A 26,379-nucleotide genomic window follows, 5' to 3' on the forward strand; every position below is an offset into this window, starting at 1 on the left:
GTGTCTCTGTCCTCCTCAGCAGTTTCACATAGGAAAACACAGTCCAGACTAGACGTTTATTATCGCCATCTCACTAAATACTTTCCCCAAAAAAGTCATTCAGTTCCTTCTAATGGACACTCATTGTATGGGGATAAATTTCATCAATTTTAGACTCTTGGTTTGTCGTATATTGCTAGGGGCTGGCTAACCCTCACCAGGCTCTTTGCCGGGCAAGGTAAAGCTCTTTCAGTCCCATTGAACTGTGGTTTATTTAGGCATCGTCATACTTCTGAAGCGCCTCCTCTAGCTTGCCTGTGATCTTCTGGAAGAAGCTGATCTGCTGCTGGAGGTAATGCTGCATCTGGGACTTGAAGTCCCGCACTCGAGTCTGGTGGAAGTGCTGGATCTCAGCCAGAGTGGCGAAAGAGATGATGTTGCAGCGTTCCCTGATGCCGTCTGCCTGCAGGCTTTCCATCTTCCCTTCCTCTACGTGCTTCTGGCTTTCCTTCACCTTCGTCAGAGCACCTGTGGAGAAAGCAGAACCAGGATGAGACTAAATATTGACTCAGATTCAGTCAAGAGAGAAGTTATGACGAATAGCTCAACAGGTTACACTCGTCTGTTCTTCTGCATGAATGTGGCTGTTGTAAAAACATGTTTTGAAAAGAGCAATATGGCATGACCAGGATGTCACTTTTATGATATAATTATCAGGCTACTATTTTGGCGAATGTATGGGTTTTCAAGGTGTGGGGAGGTGCAAGAGCACGTCAAAGGAGGTGAGGGGTAAATATACGTTAGAGCGCTAATGAAACATAAGTGAATGAGAAAATAAAGAGCGGAATGGACTTCATAAGTTATTAAAAGCACAACAAACCATGCAAGAAAACTGAATCCGGTACTGGTATGCCAACGCCAGGTCTGAAAGCCGCCTCAGTGTGTGAGAACTCAAATGAAGTTCTCTTGTGTGGCTTATTGCATTTGAAATGTCTGCCTTGGTGAGTATTCACGTAAACAGTCTGTTGAGACAAAATCAAACGTATAAGTATAAAATGTATGTGTCAGTATACTGGATCTGTGCATACCGTCTAATTAAAGTGACAGCAGCATATTGAAGACTATGCAGGTTTTATATATATATATATATATATATATATATTATGACTATTTAATTTTTGTTGTATTTCTTACTTGAACAGACCTACATGAAAAACTTAAACGCAATATTTAACTTTGTTCTATTGTGTTTATTTGCCCTATTGCTTGTAATTTGCTGCTTATTTCAATACAGATTGTTTACTTTCTACCTGAATTTGGGCTATGCCTTTGCTTTAGACCAGTGCTTCTCAAACCTGTCCTGGGGACCCCCACCAAAGCACATTTTGGATGTCTCCCTCATCAGACACACCCAATTCAAGTCTTGTAGTCTGTACTAATGAGCTGACGAGATGAATCAGGTGTGTTAGATGAGGGAGACAGTGCAGTGGTGGGGGTCCCCAGGACAGGTTTGAGAAGCACTTCTTTAGACCAGTAATTCCCAATTCCAGTCCAAATGAAAGTGAACAACTGAATCCCTTCACGAAGGGCCCTTCCAAAAGTCCATTAGAGACTTCAAGGAAGTAATTTAATAGTTTGTGGTCATGTGACCCAGAGTGACGAATCCTTGTGATTTTTTTTAAGCTAGTTCACGAGTTCACACTTACATACAATTAAAGGGAATAAAGTATAATGCGTATTTGGCGTGCTGTCCGGGGGGAGGGCTCCGAGCTCGGAATTCGGCCCGAACCCAGAGTACTCCCCCCTATATGTAAAGTGGTTTAGGACTAGAAGAGTGGAGAAGGGGTGGTGGAGGGACGCTGCTAAACTGTCAGAGAAATGAGGTGAGACTGCGGAGTCTATATATACGTTTTAATCATGATTGCTGAGTGCTCTCCACCCGTGTTAATTATCTGAACGTGCTTCTCCCGAACTTTGTTAATAAAACATCATATATGGTGGGAGAGTTGGAGTTAACGATTCAGACCATCAGCTTTTTAGCAGAGAGCGCCGTGACCTGGGGTGCGTCCCGGCTGACAGGGTCCCTACACAGTGTTCAATGCTGCCTACTCCCTGAGAATGGGATATCTGTTGAAGTTCACTTCACTACACCCACCCTGCAATGAGCATATTAAAAGAGTTTAAGGTTTGATGCCATAATCTACTTTTATAAATTGCAATGTTTAATATAAAATAAATGTAATTTGGTAACATGTCTTTTTATCTTATTTAACCTGTAATAATGATAGTTGACTTGTTACCGTTGTCAGCCTGCTTCGGAACTGGAATCTCCCTCTAAAATCCCCTTTTAAGTCCACTTCGCAGTGCACATATTGTCGAATGGAACCCACCCCTCAACTGAGCATGCCAGATAAGAGAGACATACAAAATGTGCAGAGCGGGGAGGCGCGAGGACTGGAAATGGGAACCCCTGCTTTAGACTATAGCCATGTAGAAGGCCATCAAGCTCCGATCAAATACAAAATAAAATTGATTTCACTACAGCTGATGCTTCTGAATGTTTGTTTGAAATGAATGTTGATTAGGCTATCTTTTGTTCTGGAGCTTTTGTCTACAAGAGGAAGTAAAGTGAATGAGTAATGAGATATGTGGCAGCTGCGTGCAGCTCTGCCATTGTTGCAAAAGTCTTGCAAGCTCATAGAACATGGAAGTTAAAATGCAGTAAAATCACATGTTTTCCTCTGTAGTCTGTACGGTTGTGCCAGATTGGTAAAATGTTTGCTTTATCAGCGCCAGCGATAGACAGGGCTTCTTTTATCTTAGTGGAAATGACAGGAGAAAAAAAGGTCACATCATCATAAAAAAATTATCATGAAATATTGAAAGAGAGATATGATACAAGAGATGTAAAAACAAGCTCAGCTATGCAGATTGCCGATTTCATTCCAAAAATATTTGACAGCAGAATGCCATGATTGTAGCCTGGATGCCAGCCCGAACCCCGCCCACAACATTTTTTGATCGGGAAGTTCGGTCTGGACTCGCTCCATTGAGGAGTAATTATGATCGGTTCAGAAATCGTCGGGCCAATCAAATTGCCAGGGCGGGCTTTATACGATGATGGACAGATGATCTGCAGGGACGTAATCCTCACGTTATCAAAGAGCGCTTGGGTTGAACTGGTTTCCCTCAGAGATGACTGCCGCTGGAGAACTGAGATGTAGAGATTCCGCTATCGCGTCCGTTATAAAAGAAATCGACAGCGCATTCATTTTAAAAGACGAACATAGAACTGCAATCTAGGCATTTGTCGATCGGAAAGATGTGTTTGCCGTCCTTCCTATGGGATTCGGCAAAAGTTTGATTTATCAGCTGGCTCCGATGGTAACTAAGAAGATGGGACGCAATGAAAACCCTGTCGTTGTGGTTTCTCCTTTGGTCGCACTCATAGAGGGCCAAGTAAAAGAAGCAACACTCGTTATTTTACTTCTTCCAGCGTGCGTGCATTTGAGTTCTGTAGTTGACAACTGTGCTATGCAAAGTAGTTGACTTACTGCGTTGCTCTCATTGGTTGTAGGTCTATCCAATTGAGTGCAGTTTTTTTTTTCCTGGTTCGGTTAAGACACGCCTCATAATCAAAGCCCTATGAAGCAGTATCAGACTCACATTCTGACTAGAATATGAGTATGACGAAGTCAGGCTACCATGATTGACCAATCAACTGACTATAATAAAACTTTCAACAATGTCAGTGAACGTCAAAGACATTGCTTTCCCCAGCAACCTGATTCATATTACAATGACAGGAAACAAGAATGAACTCTATTAACCCTCAGACGGTCTTCGGTCATTTATGACCGGAAAATTTTCTGTTTTGAATTTCTAAAAATCACAGCTTCATCGGAATGTTATGAAACTTGGTGACTTTTATGGCATTAGGTATGTGAATACAAAAAAAAATTGAGGTCATGATCCGAGCATGCTAAGTGGTCGTAAAAAAAATAGTCACACTTGTGGTCTTCGGTAAAAAATGACCGACCCATAGGAAATGAATGGGAAACTTACAAAAACAAATTTTTTTTTAAGACCACTTAGCATGCTCGGATCATGACCTCAATTTTTTTTTTGTATTCACATACCTAATGCCATAAAAGTCACCAAGTTTCATAACATTCCGATGAAGCTGTGATTTTTAGAAATTCAAAACAGAAAATTTTCCGGTCATAAATGACCGAAGACCGTATGAGGGTTAATAGAGTACAATCTACAAATCGGCCACGATTCTAAAAAAAAGTACACCGCAGTAAAGGGGTGATACTCTATAACATCAAGAGTGCAAAAAATTCACACCCACCCACACACACACACATACAAACACACTTTTATACACATACACACCAATAAATTCAGATTACAAAAAATCTGTTTGAATTTTTAAAAATCACAGCTTCATCGGAATGTTACGAAACTTGGTGACTTTTCTGCCATTAGATATGTGAACACACAAAAAAATTTAGTTCATGATCCGAGCATGCTAAGTGGTCGTAAAAAAAATAGTAACGATATTGGTCTTCGGTCAAAAATGACCCCCATAGGAAATGAATGGGAAATTGACAAAAACACAAAAATTATCTACAAATCGGCCACGATGAAGAAAGAAGTGCTCAGCAATGAAGGGGTGAAACTCTAAAACATCAAGAGTGAAAAACATAACATAATTAATAATCATAATTATATATATATATATATATATATATATATATATATATATATATATATATATATATATATATATATATATATATATAATTAATATAATAATTATTAAAATTATTAAAATAATCATTAATAAAATGTTATAAACCTTGGCAAAAAGTATTATTTGAGAATTTCTAAAAAAATACATTCAATCCACATCTTAAAAGTAAGTACCGTATTTTCCGCACTATAAGGCGCACTTAAAAGCCTTTAATTTTCTCAAAAAACGTCCGTGCGCCTTATAATGCGGAGCACCTTATATATGGATGGTGAACACACGTTCACCAAGACGGGGAGACAGCGCCGGCCGACTTACGCCACTATCTGCCAATGAATCGTGGATGCCTGGGCTGATATATCAGTCTCAACTGTGATCCGAGCTTTCACGAAGGCAGGAATAATCTCTTTATTCAGCCGGCTCACATACCCGTATTTACTTCCTGTTTTCGGCCGAAGTCCACAGTAGTTGATTGTCGAGTTCGCGCTGCGCGCGATCAAACCTCCTCCGTGTGTTCAACATCTGATTCGGATGAACTATCCATTTGAGCTGATATTCTCAGAACACCACACAGCACCGTCATCGGCTGACAGTCTGAGTCTCCACTGTTGCTTAGTTACCAATGATCGCGCGCGCGCACTCTACAATCGCCTACTGTGGACTTCGACCGAAAACAGGAAGAAAATACGGGTATGTGAGCTGGCTGAATAAACATCATTTTTATTCATATCTTTCACATTTACTGGAGTCAGATTCACCGTGTTCACTCGCATGGCTGTGCACTTGTAATGACACATTAAGGTTGTTAAGAGGCTAAAAGCAGGTTTAAAACTTTTCCCGTTTAAGTCAACAGGGTGCAAATTTTAAAAAGAGGATAACACGGTGTAGGCAACACCGGTTTTTGTCGTTGTTATCTGTACTGACAGCACTCCAAATTTACAAAAAATTAGCTCAATGTTAAAATTGACCGGAGTTTTCCTTTAACGTTTGAACAACGTTACCATGGGAGTGAACGGAGTTCTCAGAAAGCTTAATAAAGTTTGACTTTATCTGACTTTTTTGTTGACATTTGTTGACATCTAGTGGATGCATAACGCAAACCCAGTCAAACGTTTGACTGCAGTATCTTATGCGCCTTATAATCCGGTGCGCCCTATATATGAAAAATGTTATAAAATAGGTCATTCATTGAAGGTGCGCCTTATAATCCGGTGCGCCGTATAGTGCGGAAAATACGGTAATTTGGTCCAAAAACAACTAGAATTCACAAGCATCTCCATTTAGAGCTATACAGGCACCTAGTGGTAAACCCATGCAATAACATGATTTATTTAATTTTATGTTTAATACATTTTTTTTTTTTCTGAAAGCCTAGTCTCTATTTTAACCGAAAATACTGCATAGAAGAAAAATAAATAAAAAATAAAAATAAAATAAAAAATTCATTATTTTCAATGGCAAAAAATTTACCATAAATATTGCATAAATATTAATAGGTTCAATCAAATTGTCTCAAAATACTAAATTAAAAAGAATAAATATTATAGAACAAAAATAAATTGCATTGGTTTTACTGGGATGGAGGAAGTTTCATTTTTAGGTGTCCGGTCACTTCTGACCGGGAAGGCCCAGGATGTGACTCCGAAACGAAGACCGTCTGAGGGTTAAGTGTCATCGAGTGACTTGACATAATAACAGTCATAGTCATTACACACCATCTTCCACCTTAGGACGAAAGAAATGAACTTCTAACTGCAAGGCAGTCTTTTTACTGTATTTTTTATCATATAAATGCAGCCTTGGTGAGCATAGATGCTTCTTTCAAAAACATTTAAAAAAAATCTTACTGACCCCAAACTTTTAAACGGTAGTGTGTGGTAAAGATGACAGAGCTGAGAAATAAAATAAAAATAAAAATACTAAGACAATAACTAGAGATGAAACTAACATAAAAATAAAAATGGGAGTTTACAAAAAAAAAAGAGACTGAATCGAAACTATAAATGTGCATTATACAATAGGAATAGTTGTGCATTTGAAAAATAAAAAATTTGAATAAGAACTTTGAAGGTAAATATGGGTGATGCAGTTTTGTGATATACTTTGGTGTTTTGTATAGTCAAAGGTGCATATAACAATCTGTGGGGTAAAGCTAAATAAAACAATAATAAAAAATACAAAAGAAAACTGTGAAATTGAAAAAAAGGGACAAAATTTAAAAACTAGTGACATTTTCAAGACTAAAATAACCCTACTCTATGATTCCGCACAAACTTTTTCCAGTTCAAGCTTGTCTCAAATGCAGCACAAATAAAGGTATAGAGTCTGTAACAAGGTGTATTAGTTCAGATCTCATGACATTATTATCCTCTCTCTGAAAGCCTTGAGTGTATCAGTGAAGTATTGAGCACAGATGGCTGACTTCCCTCCTTGTGAGGAGAAACATCCAAGACATTCCCAAACGTCCCATCCCCCCAAACTCCACACTATCTGCCTTCTGGCCAAAGAAGCCTTCGCTTGAGAGTAACCCAGATCACCGAAATTCCTCATACACACACATGCTCCCACAAACACACCGACTCTCCCAAATGCAGTTCAAAAGAGCACTCAAGATAAAGACAAAGTGCATTCAAGGAAGACAAGATGCAGGTCAATGATGAAAAACAGCAGGCAAGTGAGACAGATTTCAGACAGCCCTGTGTTGGGGAACGACGTTGCTTTTAAATGTAAATCGTTACAATCTCATCACTAATTATGTTACCGTTACTTTGAATAGAACGTAATACATTTGGTTATTTTTGCATCACATTTTTTCCATCATCAGCTGACTGAGAGCACTACACTAATTTGCAGACATTATTTACATTGGACTGTGTTGTTTTTGCCACGGACAAAGTTTGTTCCCTTTGACATTTCCTGACATACAGGCTATTCAACAGAAAGTGTTTTGAATCCGTATTTACACAGCAATGAGTATTTACACAGAACCAGAACTGTGAGAATCAGGACACAACTAAACATTACATTTTCGACAATTAACACTGCTTAAAAATTGCAATGAAACAGAAGTAGAGACAGATCTTTCTGGTCGTATTGTGATGCACATTCAAGTATAGCGGATTATTGAAAAAAAAAGAAAAGAAACAAAATAAGGACGAACTTGGATCTATTCATCAGAAGTTGATTGGATTTTGAGATGACAGCGTTGCATTCAAACATTACAGTATTGCGAGCTTGCAGTCCATTGTGGAGGTGCGAAATTTAAGCGACTAAATAATTGGAAAAATTCAGCACGCTTTAACAAAGAGAAGTTTCGCTGGAAGATCGCATTACGAATAGGGTTGGGTACCGTTCACATTTTAACCGGTACATGAAATTCGGTGCCGGTACCCAACGGTACCTTTTTTGGTACTTTAGGTATGTTTACCACAATAACTGTAAAGAAACTGTAAGTCATTTATAGAAGTGTTATTAACATTATGCCAGAGATGCCTTGATCAATTAAATTAATGTTTTATGTCTTCATTTGATTACTAGAAAATTCACTACAAAACATTGCCTGCCATTGTCTCTGATGCTTGAATATTAATAAAAACAACAATTTTATTAATAATATATAATTTCTATGAAATGTTTTGTAGTGAATTTTCTAGTAATCAAATGAAGACATAAAACATTAATTTAATTGATCTTTTATATGAAATTATACTTTTTTGTCAAACAACATGCGGCACAACTGAGCTTTATACTGTTAAAATTACAACATAGAAGAAAAAGTGTGATTATTCCTTTATTTTTTTTTATAATTTATTATTATTAGTGTTAGTATTATTATTAAATTGAGATATCTAAACAACAGTACAACAGTAATATATTGTTCTTCAAAATATCTTCCTTTGTGTTCAGCAGAAGAAAGAAACTCATACAGGTTTGAAACAACTTGAGGGTGAGTAAATGATGACATAATTTTCATTTTTGGGTGGAGTATCCCTTTAAGACATCATGTGTGAACATCTGAACTAATACACCTTGTTACAGACTCTATACCTTTATTTGTGCTGCATTTGAGACAAGCTTGAACTGGAAAAATGTGCGGAATCTGTTAATTTAGAGTAGAGTTATTTTAGTCTTGAAAATGTCACTAGTTTTTATATTTTGTCATTTTTCTTTTCAATGTCACAATTTTCTTCTGTATTTTGTTTGTATTTTATTTAGCTTTACCCCACACAGATTGTTATGCACATTTGACTATACAAAACAACACAGTATCACAAAACTGCATCACCTCTATTTACCTTCAAAGTTCTTATTCAAAGTTAAATTGGTTCTGCCAATTTACCAAGATGAGAAGTTGTAACATTACCAGTAAATTACCGGTAAGATGCTGTGTGTGAACAAAGAATGAAGATTACTGGTACGAGTATGTACGAGGTCAAAAGAAGTCTGCTTTGGGCCAATCATAAAGTTCTTATAGAGATGATGCGATTACTCCGCACTGTTTACAGTAAGCTCAACTGCTTTTTAAAAGTTTTTCTATGTGTATATACACTCACCGGCCACTTTATTAGGTACCCCATGCTAGTAACGGGTTGGACCCCCTTTTGCCTTCAGAACTGCCTCAATTCTTCGTGGCATAGATTCAACAAGGTGCTGGAAGCATTCCTCAGGGAGTTTGGTCCATATTGACATGATGGCATCACACAGTTGCCGCAGATTTGTCGGCTGCATATCCATGATGCGAATCTCCCGTTCCACCACATCCCAAAGATGCTCTATTGGGTTGAGATCTGGTGACTGTGGAGGCCATTTTAGTACAGTGAACTCATTGTCATGTTCAAGAAACCAATTTGAAATGATTAGAGCTTTGTGACATGGTGGAAGTAGCCATCAGAGGATGGGTACATGGTGGCCATAAAGGGATGGACATGGTCAGAAACAATGCTCAGGTAGGCCGTGGCATTTAAACGATGCCCAATTGGCACTAAGGGGCCTAAAGTGTGCCAGGAAAACATCCCCCACACCATTACACCACCACCACCAGCCTGCACAGTGGTAACAAGGCATGATGGTTCCATGTTTTCATTCTGTTTACGCCAAATTCTGACTCTAACATCTGAATGTCTCAACAGAAATCGAGACTCATCAGACCAGGCAACATTTTTCCAGTCTTCAACTGTTCAATTTTGGTGAGCTCTTGCAAATTGTAGCCTCTTTTTCCTATTTGTAGTGGAGATGAGTGGTACCCGGTGGAGTCTTCTGCTGTTGTAGCCCATCCGCCTCAAGGTTGTGTGTGTTGTGGCTTCACAAATGCTTTGCTGCATACCTCGGTTGTAACGAGTGGTTATTTCAGTCACTGTTGCCCTTCTATCAGCTCGAACCAGTCTGGCCATTCTCCTCTGACCTCTGGCATCAACAAGGCATTTCCGCCCACAGAACTGCCGCTCACTGGATGTTTTTTCTTTTTCGGACCATTCTCTGTAAACCCTAGAGATGGTTGTGCGTGAAAATCCCAGTAGATTAGCAGTTTCTGAAATACTCAGACCAGCCCTTCTGGCACCAACAATCATGCCACGTTCAAAGTCACTCAAATCACCTTTCTTCCCCATACTGATGCTCGGTTTGAACTGCAGGAGATTGTCTTGACCATGTCTACATGCCTAAATGCACTGAGTTGCCGCCATGTGATTGGCTGCTTAGAAATTAAGTGTTAACGAGCAGTTGGACAGGTGTACCTAATAAAGTGGCCGGTGAGTGTATATTCGCCGATTTATCAGCGTGCACTTTGGTGCTGATGTGTAAATGGTCTCTTAATGGTAAAAGCCAGAACGCCTTTGCTTGTGTGAACATCATATTTTAGGGCTGTCCTCTCATTGTCATTACGAGAAGAGGGTTGGTCAACTAAATTTCTAAATCAGTCGTTTAGTTGCAAAACAAAAATTTACTGGAATTGGCGAAGTCACTCAATGACAGAATGTTAAAACAGCTGGTCCATGCGTTAATATGTCAGGCAGAAAATCGAAAGTGTTGGAACCAGGGGTGCGCGATATGTCTTAAGTGAACGTAACCAGTAGGGAAAAAACTGGAACGTGCATGTATATTAGATCTGTGCATGAGGTTGTAAAAAGTGACAGCAGCCTAATAAACAGGGCTGCTAACTTTTGAGTTCGAGAATTTTGTAGGGGGGTGTGGGTTGTTATTGTGATTGTCAAAACATTTAGTAACTAAACAGAATTTCATAAAGTTTAGTGACAAAAAACAATGTTTACATGGTATAATGACATAAGCTTGTGATTTGATTCTGATCTTGATTCAATATCGATTCATTTGGATAAATATCAGGTACAATAGCTATATGTTAATTTTTCTCAAGGAAAAAAAAATCTCTTAACTAATGCTGTAAACATACAGGGAGCGTGTCCATCATGGTGATGATAATGTAAAAAAAAAAAAAAAAAAAGACATGCAAACATGTCTATCCAAATATGAAAATATGAAAAATACCACTGCTAGATTATCAATAATGCATGTTTTTGAAAAAGAAACATCTATTAGAGTAGTATATGCTAGAATGATCAGTCTTTTTCGGCAACACTTAATTCATTAATACTAACACTTTCTTTTCTTTTCTTTTCTTTTCTCTTCTACTCTATTTAAAAAAAAAAAAAAGATTACGATAGCGTGGTTCTCAATCCTGGTCCTGGGGACCCACAGCTCTGCACAGTTTGTATGTCTCCCTCATTTAAAGGGGTCATATAATGCCATTTTTGCACAAGCTAATATGATTCTTTAGGGTCTAAATTAAAAGTTTGTAATATAGGCCTACTTTAATTAAAAATTCTCATTAGTATTGTAAGAAAACACTTATTTTACCTGGTCAAAAACAGCTCTGTTCTGCGCGTACACCGTTTGTAACACAATAACCATAACGCGTTGTTCATTATAAACGTGGGATTATGAATTATATTGAGAACGTCGTAGAAAACATGCCGTAATGTACCCTGAGTGTAAACCTTAGTCGCATTCATTGTGAACCGTGAAGCTAGCGACTTGCAAAGACTAATATACATTAGGGGTGTAACGGTACACAAAAATCACGGTTCGGTACGTACCTCGGTTTTAAAGTCACGGTTCGGTACGTTTTCGATACAGCAAAAAGTAAGAAATGCCAGAGAAATGTCCTATTTGTTAAAAGAAAAAATATTTTTTTTAAAAAGTGTGAGTTTTCCTACATCTGGAAACTTTCAGGTTTATAAATGGGTGTCATCTTTAAAGGATGAACAAATAAATAATGTTTTGGTCATCACATTAAAAATAACATTTAAATATATGAAGAGTTCAGATGCAAAAGCCATTTGAAATTTTCTTCTAGAATGATCATTTTTATGAAGCTTGTATATTTAAGTTCAGTAATTTCACTTAAATGGCAATGAAGATTACCTATTAATTGTCATTTGAGTGAAATTACTGAACTTAAATATACAAGCTTCATAAAAATGATCATTCTAGAAGAAAATTTCAAATGGCACTTAGAGGCGTTTGCATCTGAACTCTTATATTTATTTATATAATATTTGAGTTTTGAAGTGCTGGAAAAAGATGTGTGAAGTACTTGAAAGCATTTCACTATTCCAGCCAAACTGGTTACATTTAGTGTTACTATATTAAATCCATGGTGGATGTTGCTGGTCTGTGGACATAAAGTAAGTTAGCCTATTAGTTCATTCACGGCACAATATTTCTCCTGGTGTCCACGTCAGCGCTGTTTGATCTAATAGAGATCTACGGTTAATAACGGAGAAATGTGAATGCTTCTCACTAGATCTCGCAGCGATGTTATTACTTCAGTGGCGAATTCTAATGTTTTCTTCACTGGATCTTAGCGCTGTGTTGTAACAGTGTCGCTTGATCGAGATCGGCTCGCGCTGCACAGATGTTGCTGGTCCGAACTGATAAACGATCCGTGCAGCACATAATGAGTAACGCAGTTTCGTTCCGCTTTCATTACGCTTGCCATTTGATGCAAGGGGGTAATCCATCGACCGGAAGTTGAAGTCGGCCGGGTGCCGCCATGTTGTAGCAGAACTTCACTTGCGTTAGCATTTCCATTGACTCCCATTCATTTTTGCGTCACTTTGACAGCGAATAACTTTACATCTGAGGCGTTTAAAGACTCCATTTGTCCATTATTTATTTCTAAAGAAACACGACAATGTATAAAGGGCTCCATTACCTTCTATGTTACACTATGGCCCCGTAGAAACAGATTTAGTAAAAATAGGCTAACGATTGCGTCATAACCACTCGACTCTCTGTCGCGCTGTACAGAAGTTACCGTACAGACAGGAGGAGAAGCTCGCAGGCAATTGGGGGGACGTCCCGTCAAGGGAGAAGCCCATAGATAATGAGTCCATAAAAGCAACGGAATTCTTACTCCTGCTCACTCACGCCAAAGAACTCTTTGCTCAAGTTCCCCGTCTCTGCAAGATTAACGTTGGCAGTTTTCACGCACAGCTACTAGAAGATTAACGTCTGTCAGACAGGTTGCTCACGTCATCAAGCTTAGTTTGAGTCGGTCTGAGTCTGCGCGTCAGGAACGGAAGTTCTCAAAAATCGCTAAGAGTGGGCTTCAACTGTCTCAACTGAGTTCCAATGAGATCGCTCTGTCCATTTCTTTTACTGTCTATGATTTGATGTTGCGCAACGTTGTGGTGGTCGCGCCAGCGCAAATTTGGACGGCAGGAAAAATGGTCCAAGGAATCGTTCGGTTTGTATGCGTACCGAACCGGAAGCCTCGAACCGAAACGGTTCAATACGAATACATGTACCGTTACACCCCTTATATACATATTAACATAAAGGTTAATAAAACGTCACACTCACTTCAGTTCTTCTCGAGCAGCTGCAGGAACACGAATAGTTGGTACCGATCCTTTTTTCAGGAGCAGCTTCTTAGCAAAACCAGCTTTATACTGACCCTCGTTTATAAAGCAGTCTGGTGAGAAATGATTCGCGCAAACATGAGAGCATTGACGTTGCTCGTGGGGAATATTCCCTTCGAAAACAAACTCAGCCACTGCGTCTTCAGCGGTTCGGATTTAGGAACATTAAAATGACTGCTGTGTTCGTTATTACACCCAAGAACAGAACACCACAATCGCTTAGACGCCATTCTGCTCATAGACAGCGCTCCAGCATATCAACAATGACCGCGCCGGTCCGCGCAGACTATGATTGACAGCTCGCTCACGAGCGAGGGCGGGTCTGTGTTGAAACGATGCTGTCAATCAACAATCGTGGGAGGGGCGTCCGTTTTATTGATGTCACAAAAACGAACGGCTCAATTTGAGGCAGGGGAAAACATATAAGGAGATTAAAACAAAAACACTGGATGATTTTTTATCATTATATGATGGTTGTGTACAGGCACTGCCAACACACATTTCTGTACAATCAACTTGTAAAAGTGCATGTACCTGAATCAGATCATCAGCTCGTTAGGAAAGAGCTCTATGAACTGAACTGGCTGTGTCAGATAAAGGAGACATATAAAATGTGCAGTGTAGTGGGTCCCCAGGACCAGGATTGAGAACCACTAGCTGCCTTAGAATAAACAGGGAAGGGTCACAGCACTTGCATATTGTTGTCCTATTGTTAGTTTAATAGCTTCTAGTACTCTCCTCATTTGTAAGCTTTGGATAAAAGCGTCTGCTAAATGATTAAATGTAAATTAATAAATCAGAATTGAGGGTCTAAGTAGGGGTCAGGATTCTGAAAAATAGAAAGGACTAAATTGATGCACTGCAGTTGTGTGTGGTTACTTAAAAACCACATACTTGTATGTGGTTTTTGTATCAAGTGGTGTTAATTGTATTGTTAATAATTTGAAGTGTATGTTGATGTGAAACAGTAGACGCTGTGGGATGCGAGACATTTTTTTAGAAAAGATTCCAACAATAAAGTGAAAATTGAAAAGGAATAGCAGCTGCATGAGGTGAGGCTGAAGATTGAATGAGCACCAGTAAACTGAAGCCCGTTCTATATGACGCATCCTATGTTCTAGATACATAACATAAACATAACATTACAACTTGTATCTGCACAAAAGGACACAAATGCAAGCAAACTTGAACTAGTTAAGTGCTAGCCAAAAAGTGTAACAACGTGCTGAAACACGGGCAACTAAAGCATAAAGAATTCAAAACATTCTATAGTGTTCTCATTATAATTTTATGTATATGGCAGATTGGCGCTGCACAACTTCCACTTAAAGGCACACTGTGGAATTTTTGGCCACTAGGGTGCGCTTGACCTGTAATTTTCACGTCTAGTGCCCCTAGAGGCCACAAGCGCCGCAGCATTGTCGCAAAAGTCAACAAACAGTCAACCGGTCAACCTCCCGTGTCTTTATGTGTGTGCAGACGGCATTTGATTTGTATGTTGGAGAAAGTAACCAAAAAAAAGTGACCAAAATAATAATATAAATCCTATAAAGAAAACAAATTGAATAAAAGTAGCATACGCAGAAAACAATGTCTGATCAGGTAAGTCGCATTGACAAGGGTTGCCCAATCCTGCTCCTGCCGATCGTCTGCCCTACACAGTTCATCTCCAACCCTAATCAAACACACCTGAAGCAAACAATTAACGTCTTCAGGATCTCTTTGCAATGGGTTGGAGATGAAATCGAGTAGTCGGGAAATCGTGTAACAAAACTGATATAACTCACTACATATTTCCGTTATTTGTAGTCTTCAGTTTGTTTTTCCTTTTACACAAATACAAACATATATGAGCTGAAAGGAAAAAAAACATTTACATTTGTATACGGCAGTATGTTGTGACTTATATCAGTTTTGTTACACAAATTCGCAGTAAATATTACATTATATATACACTTTTATGCCGATGTTTATTTTAAACTCTCCCTTTTTCTTTTTTTGGTCTCCTCTGACAAAATCTTTGCTTTCTTCGCTTTCTTCCGAGTAGCTGTTGATTCAGCCATGATGACGACAACATACAGACGCCGGCAATCAAACGCAAGTTGCGCTATCACGTTAGAATTTGAGGAAGTTGGGGTGGTGGGGGAAGTGGCGTATGCCGTAAAGCGGTCGAATTTTGTAGTTCTTTTTGTACTCGGGTTCCTACCCGAAACCCGAAGTTACATAGTGCTAGTAAAAGCGATACAGACACCTTCAGGCTTCGGCAGACGTGTCATTCAACCTATTGTAAGTCGATGTTCCATCTCAATGGGTTTTGGTAATATATTATAAAGGTTGAAAAGTTCCACAGTGTGCCTTTAAATGTATTTTCATCTACTTTATCAAGTGATTCCAGACATCACTGCGTATTTTCGAAGCTATCGAACATCAAACAAAGTGTATTAAAACATTAGAAAACCACATAGGGCAAACCATTTGTACTAAAATGGTTTGAGAAAGGCGGAGACACACGTGGGAATCTGCACTCAACTGAGCCCCTATAAAGCTTGCTGCTGCAGAACCTCTTCAGGCATTACGTAATATCCTATTACACAACACATGCAGTCCTGCCAGTGAACTGCAACTAGAGAACACAAGTCCCCTACTGACACCCCCGAACATATTACACAGATCTGGATCATGACTTTTTGCATGGGACTTTGATCTGATGATAAAAGTGGCAGATCAAATTATTTAGCTATTTAAACAAATGAAAAGGCAATGCAGATCACAGGCAAAAAAGTGACAACGTGAGAGAAAGTCCAATTTTCTTTGGAACGGCACCATTAGATTCATGGGCATTAAGGAAAATACAAAAGTCACCCGCTGTGAATTACAAGACATTTGCTAGTACTTCAGCACCTAAATGGAGACCAATGAATTTCAGCTTTCAGCCCATTTCAGAAGCTGCTGTCTCTTCTATGGTGGCTGAATTTTATGACTCTAATAATCATCTTCCCTGATAAACAGCAGTGACAGTGAAGACTTATGGTCTGTTCACACCGAACGCGAATTTAATTATTTGCGCGAGTAGATTACATACAAAGTCAATGCAAAGACGCGAATAGACGCATCATTCGCGCCGGGCGTTGCGAATGACGCGAATTGGGCGACGCGTTTGCCGCGAATGTCTTCCGCGCAAGTTGAAAAATTTGAACTCGAGCGAATGTTCAAGCGTCTAACTAGACGCGATAGACGCGTATTTGACGCTCTATTCGCGTTCGGTGTGAACACACCATTATTCTCACATTAGTTCACACCGAACGCGAATAGAGCGTCAAATACGCGTCTATCGCTTCTAGTTAGACGCTTGAACATTCGCTCGAGTTCAAATTTTTCAACTTGCGCGGAAGACATTCGCGGCAAACGCGTCGCCCAATTCGCGTCTGTCGCAACGCCCGGCGCGAATGACGCGTCTATTCGCGTCTCTGCATTGACTTTGTATGTAATCTACTCGCACAAATAATTAAATTCGCGTTCGGTGTGAACACACCATTAAAGTAACAATTAGGCACTTTCGGTCATGAGTCATGACTGATGGATTAAAGAGATCATTCACTCAAACATGAATATTTTGTCATCAGTTACTCACCCTCATGCAATTCCCAACCCTGTATTTTTTCTTCCTTCAGTGAATCAAAAGAAGATTTAAGGCAGAACTGCTGCAAAATTAATACTTTTATTTAGCAAGGATGAATTAAAGGGGTCATTAACTGCATCGTTTAATTGTTTCATAATGTTTTCTGGGGTGCACTAATAATGTTAGTATGATTTTTACTTAAAAAAATGGTCAAATTTAGAATAAAAGGCATTTTTCCTAGCCTGATTTTAGCCTCTGATTTGAACCATAGACTGTAAAAAAATAGATTTGAACGCTCTGTTTGAAGGGGCGTGTCTGTGTGAGACTTCAGTGTAAACGCCCACTGCTGTGATTGGCTAAAAGCTTTGCATACGAAATAGCTAGTATTACATGTGGAACTCTCTCGAAAACTTTTAGCACGTTTTTACTATTACAGCTTTCAATGTTAACTACTCATGAAAAGTGATAATTATAGCATTACAATTAGATCTATGGCATTATATTTATATTGTGGCATGAAAGGTTGCAGTGATGAGCATTGTAGCCGATCACAGACATACGCAGCGATCTCGTCATTGCAACTCGATTTCTGCACACTAACGAATGCTTTTATCATAACTAACAGTGCAAACACAATGTAAATAAGAGATTCGTTGATTATTATGGGAGTTTTGGCGCGAGTCAAGAACTCAGTCAGTGATAAACGCACAGTTGATTGACAGCTACAGCATTCTTTGATCGGTTTCTATATAAGTCAATCAGTTTAAATAACAGATTATTAACACCCTACTAAGAGAAACAATGTGAAGTTGACCGTTTAGTCACTGGTTTGATTTACTGACAGGACAAAGAACATCTGACTACTGTAGCTACATGAATCATTACATCAGAAATGACACAATGGTCACAGATCAGGAATTAGAATTAACACGGTTACTTACATGTTGTGGCAATACTGTCGAGTTCATATCGTAAAAGCCTGCGCCGAGTTTGCTGACTGATTTACCAAAGAATCCAGTGAAATGTACCGAATACGAATAAATAATGTTCAACTGAGACATTCACATTGTTGAAAATAAATATCCAAATTCCTAGCATTATCCTACGGAGCCCCTAAAGGGACCTTTGCAAAAATAAAAAAATTAAGACTATCGCGTGCACGTGCGCAAGCATTACAATTTGTACAATTTGCGTCACTGTCATTACTATTAGGAAAACAAGAGCATGGATGTCAAAGTTTAAACTTCTCCTCTAGATTAAAAAAGACCAAAGTGTTATTAAACTGTTGGTTACAACGCGACCAATAAATCCTTATTTTTAAGGAATTGGTTATCAGGGATATTAATCATCTTATGAATATGTTTGATAATTATGATTAATATTCATAAGATGATTAATATCCCTGATAAACCAATTCCTTAAAAGTCTTTAATTTTTTATTTTTGCAAAGGTCCCTTTAGGGGCTCCGTAGGATCATTTGGAAGGTATTTTAGGCCAGTGAGTGACCCTGAGCTCTTCTCTTGTTCTCATCTCACTAACGCCAGTGGGCATTGATTTTCTAAGTTGATTTTCTTCTGCAGAGGCGGTCATTCACTACCTTATTACGTCATAAATAGGCACATTCCAGGACGAGTCGTTCGCTGGGCCTGGAAACAATAAAAGCTGATTTTGGACTAACAAGGAAGTTTTCAGTTCTGAAACTTTCAGGATATTCTTATAATATGATGACCTCTTATATGTCAAAACCTCAAGGACAATTTGATTTCTCAGTTCATGACCCCTTTAAATGTATCAAAAGTGACAGAAAAATACTTTTAAATTGTTACAATTTAAAATAAATACTGTTCTTTGGAACTTTCTATTCATCAAAATATAAAATTTACTATCCTGATTTCAACAAAAATAAAAAGCAGCACAACTCAACAATGAGAATAGTACGAAAAGATTATTGAGCATCAAAACAGCATATTAGTATGATTTCTGAAGGATCATGTGACAGCTTTGCCATCACAGGAATAAATTACATTTTAAAATATATTAAAGCAGAAAATAGTAATTGTAAATTGTAATAATATTACTGTTTTACTAGGTTCCTGATCAAATAAATGCAGCCTTGGTGAGCATATAAAAGAGACTAAGATAAGAGATACTTTTGAATGGTGCTCACCATGAATTTTTGTAGTATGAAAAAGAGATAGACAATTAGCCAACTCCTTTTGTGTTCTACAGAAAAAAAGGGTGGGTATAATGACATCATTTTCAGTTTTAAGAAAATTATCTGAGGAAAGTGTGACTCGATCGGACTGCCCAATTTATACTTGTACACAGGTCACAAAGTGTATCAGACAAACACTTAACCTGTTAACTGGCACCCCCCTTTTTTTTGCATAGACATAAAAATCACTATCCAAACTTAAATGGTTGTAATTCAGGAATGCTTTGGAATATAGACCTATGGCTGGTCTTGTTTTAAAGAAAACATTTTCCAGATTATTGTAGAAGTCTAGAAATTGTAAAAAATGAAACAGAAAAAAAGTTATATAAGTTTGAGTTTATGAAATTGTGTAATGTAAAAATATAATGATTAATATTTTATATAAAATATATATATTACAAAATATATTTTACTCTAAAACTGCAAGAAAATTAAAGTCAAATATCTGAACAAGTTGTATTCCAAATTTTAGGTTGATATCTCAAAAAATTAGCTTTCAGTAAGATTTTATTCGGGCGCAGTACCCAACTTTTTCACTAGGTGAACACCAGACTCCATTACTGCCCATATAAGGGCGCCTCCATTTTCATATGTTTTGAGTGATCTGAACCATGTATTTCCATAATTTTCATACAATTTATGAAGTAGACATCCTATTCAGAAGTAGTATGGGTGGTTTGGCAGTATTTGATTTGAATTAAACCTCTAATAAATGCATAAAGACTACGTTATAGCGTAATAGCTCACAGCCGCATTACAAATTGAGAATCCATACATTTTTCTTTATATTTAAAACATTTTCAGAACTTTTTTTCTCATAAAATGGAATTGGTGTTATCTTTTGAACTCATGGCATGAAAACAAACTGAGGTTTCTACCAATCTTTCATGATTTTTCATGTTTATTGTTATTTCAAAATAAAGGCCTAAATACTCCTAATGAATATGAAATATTCTTGTTGCAAATTGATAAATTTCTGCTCCTCTGTAATATATTTTAGATAACAGCCACCAAATATGAAAACTAGAGATTTTAAGCTTTCAAATGATATATAGTTTGGCAATATTACTTTAGGTTTTTACTAAGATATTATTGTTTTAAACATGCAATGGCAAATGGGCCCGCCGGCGCAGGCAGGTTAAACAACTTCAACCTAAAATAATCATGGAGTTTAAGTAAGATAAAATACTTTTGGAAGATACATTCAAAACACACTTGTTCAGATTGAATGCGCACAACCCTTAACTAATCTATCTTTTGGCTTCAGAAGACTTGGAATATAGCACACTAGGACATCTCAAATCTTGTTTCACGGGAGAGAGAAAACATAAGTTGAACTACATTAAAAGAGGTCTTTTCAGACTTCCCCTCAAATGACTAGAGATAACATTAGACATGTCTACAATACTGGAAATGTGTCAAACAGATGAAAGACTTCAGATAGCCGTTCGGTGGTTGGTTAAGGGTTTAAGCACAGTGCTAACTTCCGCAGCTAACCACATCACATTTGAGTCATTATTTCCTCTCATTGTCTTAAGAACCACATATAGCCTACTTTAATATGTTTCAATGCAAATCACAGAAAAGCGATGGAAAAAAGGGTCCCATTTAAATACCAACGTCAGTATGTTCACTTACTAATGGCTCTTCACTTCCATTGCTAATGGGGGCTACAAATCAATACATGCTGTGCTCATGTGTATTTGATCAAAAACACAGCAGACCTTTCATTTATCCCTGTGGATATTATGATGGCCTTGAAATTTGATCATCTTACAAAAAAAAGAAGAAGAAGAAAAAAAGAAAACAGCAAATGCATTATGTTGAATTACAGATGAACGCAAATCATAAGCTTTCATCTGTTGTTTACTGAGATGTTGTGGTTTAGTTGGTTGTAGACTATTTTAGGCATAATTTCTGAGGTGCAGTTGTTTTTATGGTATTGATTTTCATATCACCATGAGAATTATTAAAAGGGGGACAAAATCTGAGTAGATGGCAAATGACAATATGATGAAACTTTAACAACTAAACTGTCAAAATGCAGCTATTCAAATTCAAAGCCAAAATTATCATTATTTCTTATGAAAGATAGATGTCTAAATGTCTATGAGGAGATCACGAGACAGGAAGTGGTTAGAATATGACCCCCTACTCCTCAGGGGATTTGAATGTCTCTTTTTGTTTGCCATCAGACATTGTAATCGGAGAACATGTCAGTATTTACTCTGTCACAGTGGTGATGGAAAGTGGACAGCTTTGCTCATAGTTTTCTACTGACTCATTCAAAGTCTGGATGATCGTTTCTTCAGAACCTGTCGATGTTCCATCTTATGCTCATTGCTCACACAGTTGCATATGTTAACTGTGACATTGTGGGCAAAACCACAGACAGAATGCAGAAAAGATGACATTTCTCACAGCACTCATACACCTATAATAAGGCTGTTTCTTCCATGGTAAAATGATATGGTGACAGTGACAATAAGAATTTGCTAAATATACAAACACCTTTGGCAAGTGCTCAGGAATGGCATGTGGGCTTCAGCCAGATGCAGGTGACCTCAGTCCTAGACAGTCGGCTGGATCGGTCACAGACTGAGGCCCATCTGCTGCCTGGAAGTACGAAACAGCATTTCAATTTTTCCAAAGCACAATACAGTGACAGTGGTGTGTCTGCAGCACCAGTCTGTACCTCATTAAACATCTGGTTTACACATTCAACAGTTATAAAAATCTACCTAAATTTAGGCTACTTTTTAAATTTTGTTGTGAACAACAAGATCAAAACATTAGCTACTTTCCAATAAGGAAATGGCAGACATAAATGTACACTGCTACCCTGCAAGCTAAGCTCATAGACAATCTCTATGGGCTTTAACAAAGTCTATTTGTTCATGTTGTGGTTACTAGAAGCCACATAAATGTGGACTGTTAAAACAGCTTGTAACATTCAGTGTTGCCTATCCGTCAAGTCATTCTCTGAAAACATACAAGACAATGTGTATAAATGCCCCAGACATTACTCCAGTCTTCAGTGTCACGTGATCCTTCAGAAATCATTCTAATATGCTAATTTGTTGCTTAAGTAACATTTCTTATCAGTGTTGAAATCAGCTGTGCTGTTTAATATTTTTGTGAAAATTGGTACATTTTTTTTTCAGGCTTCTTTGATGAATATAATTTCTTTTTAAAAAGAAGAAATTTTTCATTACATTATAAATGTCTTTATTGTCACTTTTGATCAATTTAATGCACACTTACTTGCTGAATAAATGTATTAATTTCTTACTGGTCCTAAACTTTTGAACTGTGTTGTATATATGATCATTTTTAGTCATTTCAAAATGAAGTCTTGCCTCTGGGTTCGACCGTTTCGTTTAAATCATGATGACTGCTACACTTTGCATAAGTACATGATGTAACTGCAATGAAATTTAGAGAACACAGTACAAAAAAGAAATATTACAAGCAATCCGGTCTTAAACTAAAAAGTCTTGATTGAAAAATTCATGTTAAGTGATCATTGCAAGCTATGCGAGACCTACATTATAAGGCTAGTGGCTCCATTAAAAAAAAGGGTGTCTATCTCAAAAATCATCTCAACCTAGAATTTGAGAGCCTAAAGTCTCACATGTTTCTGCAAATGATAATGAGCGTCATAAATATTCAAGCAGTTAATCAAACAGCAGAAGGTGTGATTGCTGCACTTCCCACATCCTCTGAGGGTCTTATTTGCATTCTGGAGCATCATGATTCCAGATGAAAAATGAAGTATATATGCATCTTTTGATCTGAAATAAAATTACTTTTCTTTATAATACACAATCAAGGACATTATCAACTGTTAAAGTGATACTCCACCCAAAAATGAAAATTCTGTCATCATTTACTCACCCTCAAGTTGTTGCAAACCTGCATGAGTTTCACAAAGGAAGATATTTTGAAGAACGATTGGAACCAAACAGTTGTGGGGCACCATTGACTTCCATAGTAATTTTTTTTCTACTATAGAAGTCAATGGTGCCAAACAACTGTTTGGTTCCAATTGTTCTTCAAAATATCTTCCTTTGTGTTCAGCAGAAGAAAGAAATTCATACAGGTTTGCAACAACTTGAGGGTAAGTAAATGATGACAGAATTTTCATTTTTGGGTGGAGTATCCCTTTAAGTGTCAGAAATGTGTCACTAAGCTAGAATGTACCACTGTCTGTAACAATAACATCCATGCTCAAATCAATGCACAGCAATTGACTGAATAATTGCATGTGTACTGAAACTCTCCTGTCAACCTTCCAAACAATTCAGTACGTCAAAAGTTTCAGTCTTTGTCATTGTATGTGGCTGATTTACAGACCACAGGAAAAACACACACAGCACGTCAGCAACAGCTCACCACCCCATGTGACTCAGCAGTCTGATGAAACCAGAACAGCCAGTGAATCTGTGGCACTTCAATGCAAACAGATCAGTCAAGCAAAGCAAACTTCTGAGAGCAAATTACCCTGTTATCTTTAATGCCCACTGATCTAGCTGAACACAGTTTCATGCATATTTCAATGATGATACAAATAAGTGAGTAAATGATTACCTTTCTGAACATGGATGATATCAGGGTAGTTGGTAAGGTGTCCTTGGTACAGGGCTAACAAATCCATCACAGGGTCCACGTCTTGTTTAGGCTGCTCCACAAAGTAGTCTCCAATAGCTTCGTAGGCTTCTCCCGTGTACGCAATTGCTTGGTTCAAACCGACCGAGTATGACTGCTGGTCCATCTCAAATGCTTGACTTAGATACTTAAAAGACTGTCCCACTTTCTGATACTCTTTCTTGAACCCGGCTATCTGCTTCCTTGCAAACTCGTTAAGCGTGGCATTGACTTGGATCACGCTGTCATCCATTTTCTTGGAGAAGGCCTTGAATCCATCAATCCTGTTTTCGACGTCTTGCAGGTCAAGAGGGGCTGCTGGAGTGCTGATGGTGAGGAAGAAATTAGCACCGACCATCTCATCCTTCTCTGCTTTTCTCTTCCCTTGCTTCCAAGACTTTTCGTCCGTGCTGGAGCAGGTGAGAAAGTGCTGGAAAACATCACACCGGGCCAGTACAGGGTGGCTGGTCATATGATTCATCCACCATAACAGCCCTCTTCTCCTTTTAGAAATGAAGTCTTCTTCAAAGCGACCGGTGGCTTGTTTTTCAGGGATGTGTGGCACTGAGATGACAGGAAATTTCTCCACCAACCGTGCATAGAGCCAATCAAAATGCTTATATCTTCTGTTGACCTGACTCTGCGTATGGGTTGCCGTCAGCTTGTAGGAAATGTAACTTTTCATGCCTTTGAATTTCGTTTGCTTGGTGGGATCATCAATAGTGCAAGTAAATGGGTAAGGGTTTTCCTGCCACTCTGGACCGTACTGACCCATTACCACACAAATTTTATCCCCATCCTTCACAAAGCCGGATGCTTCCCCCAGGACGAATGCCTCACCGCCTGACTTCACAAAGGTGGAGAACCTGTTCAGATTTCTGCTGACCGTGGCTGAACTTTTGCCTTGCTGTGCACCTCTAGGCATGGAGGATGTGGAGATGCTGTAGCTAGAGGGTCCGTTACCTTCATAATTCCTGTATCCTCCACCAACAATCCCTGGTTCATCAGCTACGGACGAGTGATCGTCCCAGTCATCATCCCAATCATCATCACTGGCTGGGGTCCCTGGATGTTGTTGTTGTTGTTGAGGTAGAGCAGGGTAGGCTGTGAAGCTGGGTGCTGCTGGTGCACTGTTGTAGCTCTCTTGAGTCTGGTTTTTGAAGTCAAAACCACCAGTGGGAATGTTGGCATACCGAGAGTTGTTGTTAAAAGACGAGACGGTGTCATTCCTCAATACCTCGACGTAGGAGGCAGGGAGAAGCCCCCTATCCCCTCTACTGTTCGCCCCCTCCAGCCAGCCCTCAATGTCCTGCTCGCTGTACAGAGTTACAATCTCGTGCTCCTTCACTGATATCTCCCCTGGGTTTTCTGAATTGAAGTCATACAGAGCTCTCGCTCGCAGAGCCATGACACAAAATATATACAAGCTTCGATGAATTTAAAATCGTTTAAGGCTAGCGTATCAGCTAGCTAACTCCAACCCAAACTCACTCACTCACTCACTAACCTGCGAGACTGACAACAACTTGCGCGTCAGCTGCGGGAACCGTAAACCCTGTATCTATCTCCAGAGTCCTCCTCACACCGCTTAAATGATAACGTGACTGTCAGCTGTCGTGTTTAAAATTCCCAGAGTGGTGGGCAGAATAATTTCTTCATCCGTAGAATTCACCATCCAGAGCCCAGTCGCTGTGCTGTACGCCCGTCCCACACCGACCGCAGTGTACACTCACTCACCCTAAACAGCGCCGAGGAGAGCACAACCAGTCCGGGTAGTCGAGGGCGGAGCTTAGCACCAGGCAGCACGAATCAAATACATTACATAGTGAGGACTTCTGATTTTCGCGAATCGTCTCTTTTAAACAGTTCAATGAAAATTGTAGTGATTATTTTACATCAACACGCAATTACGCCATCACGTGGGATATTACATTAAATGACCAGAAAAGCCACGTGTAAATTTACTGGAGGATATCGAGCAACTCCAGGACTAAATTGAGGCTATATACCAGGAGGAGGCAGGTTTAATTTAAGATTAACGTTGTGTTTCAAAGAAGAGAAGACACATGCATTACTTGGACTGTCAGTGAAGATCAATACACGTGTGTGTGTGTATTTGCGCGCGTGCGCGTGCGTGTATTATGTGTGTGTGTGTGTGATTAAACATGAAATAAACTACCATTAGGTGGCGCCAAGCGACCGTCTTACTGAGTTAGTCATTGAG

The 26,379-nt window shown here is 38.7% G+C and overlaps 1 protein-coding gene across 1 annotated transcript; it reads right to left on the reverse strand.

Moving 5' to 3' along the window:
• Nucleotides 1-25,899, reverse strand: snx18a (sorting nexin 18a). Its single transcript, XM_056250579.1, has 2 exons — nucleotides 24,099-25,899; nucleotides 1-507 (listed from the first exon to the last, which is right to left on the reverse strand). The coding sequence occupies exons 1-2, from the start codon at nucleotides 25,561-25,563 to the stop codon at nucleotides 254-256; spliced, it is 1,719 nt and encodes a 572-aa protein (XP_056106554.1). The 5' UTR covers nucleotides 25,564-25,899; the 3' UTR covers nucleotides 1-253.
• Between the last annotated feature and the right edge of the window lie 480 nt (nucleotides 25,900-26,379).

The sequence above is a fragment of the Rhinichthys klamathensis genome, unplaced genomic scaffold (assembly GCF_029890125.1).
Source record: "Rhinichthys klamathensis goyatoka isolate OS25496 unplaced genomic scaffold, OSU_Roscu_1.1 h1tg000071l_1, whole genome shotgun sequence".
Taxonomy (NCBI): Eukaryota; Metazoa; Chordata; class Actinopteri; order Cypriniformes; family Leuciscidae; genus Rhinichthys; species Rhinichthys klamathensis.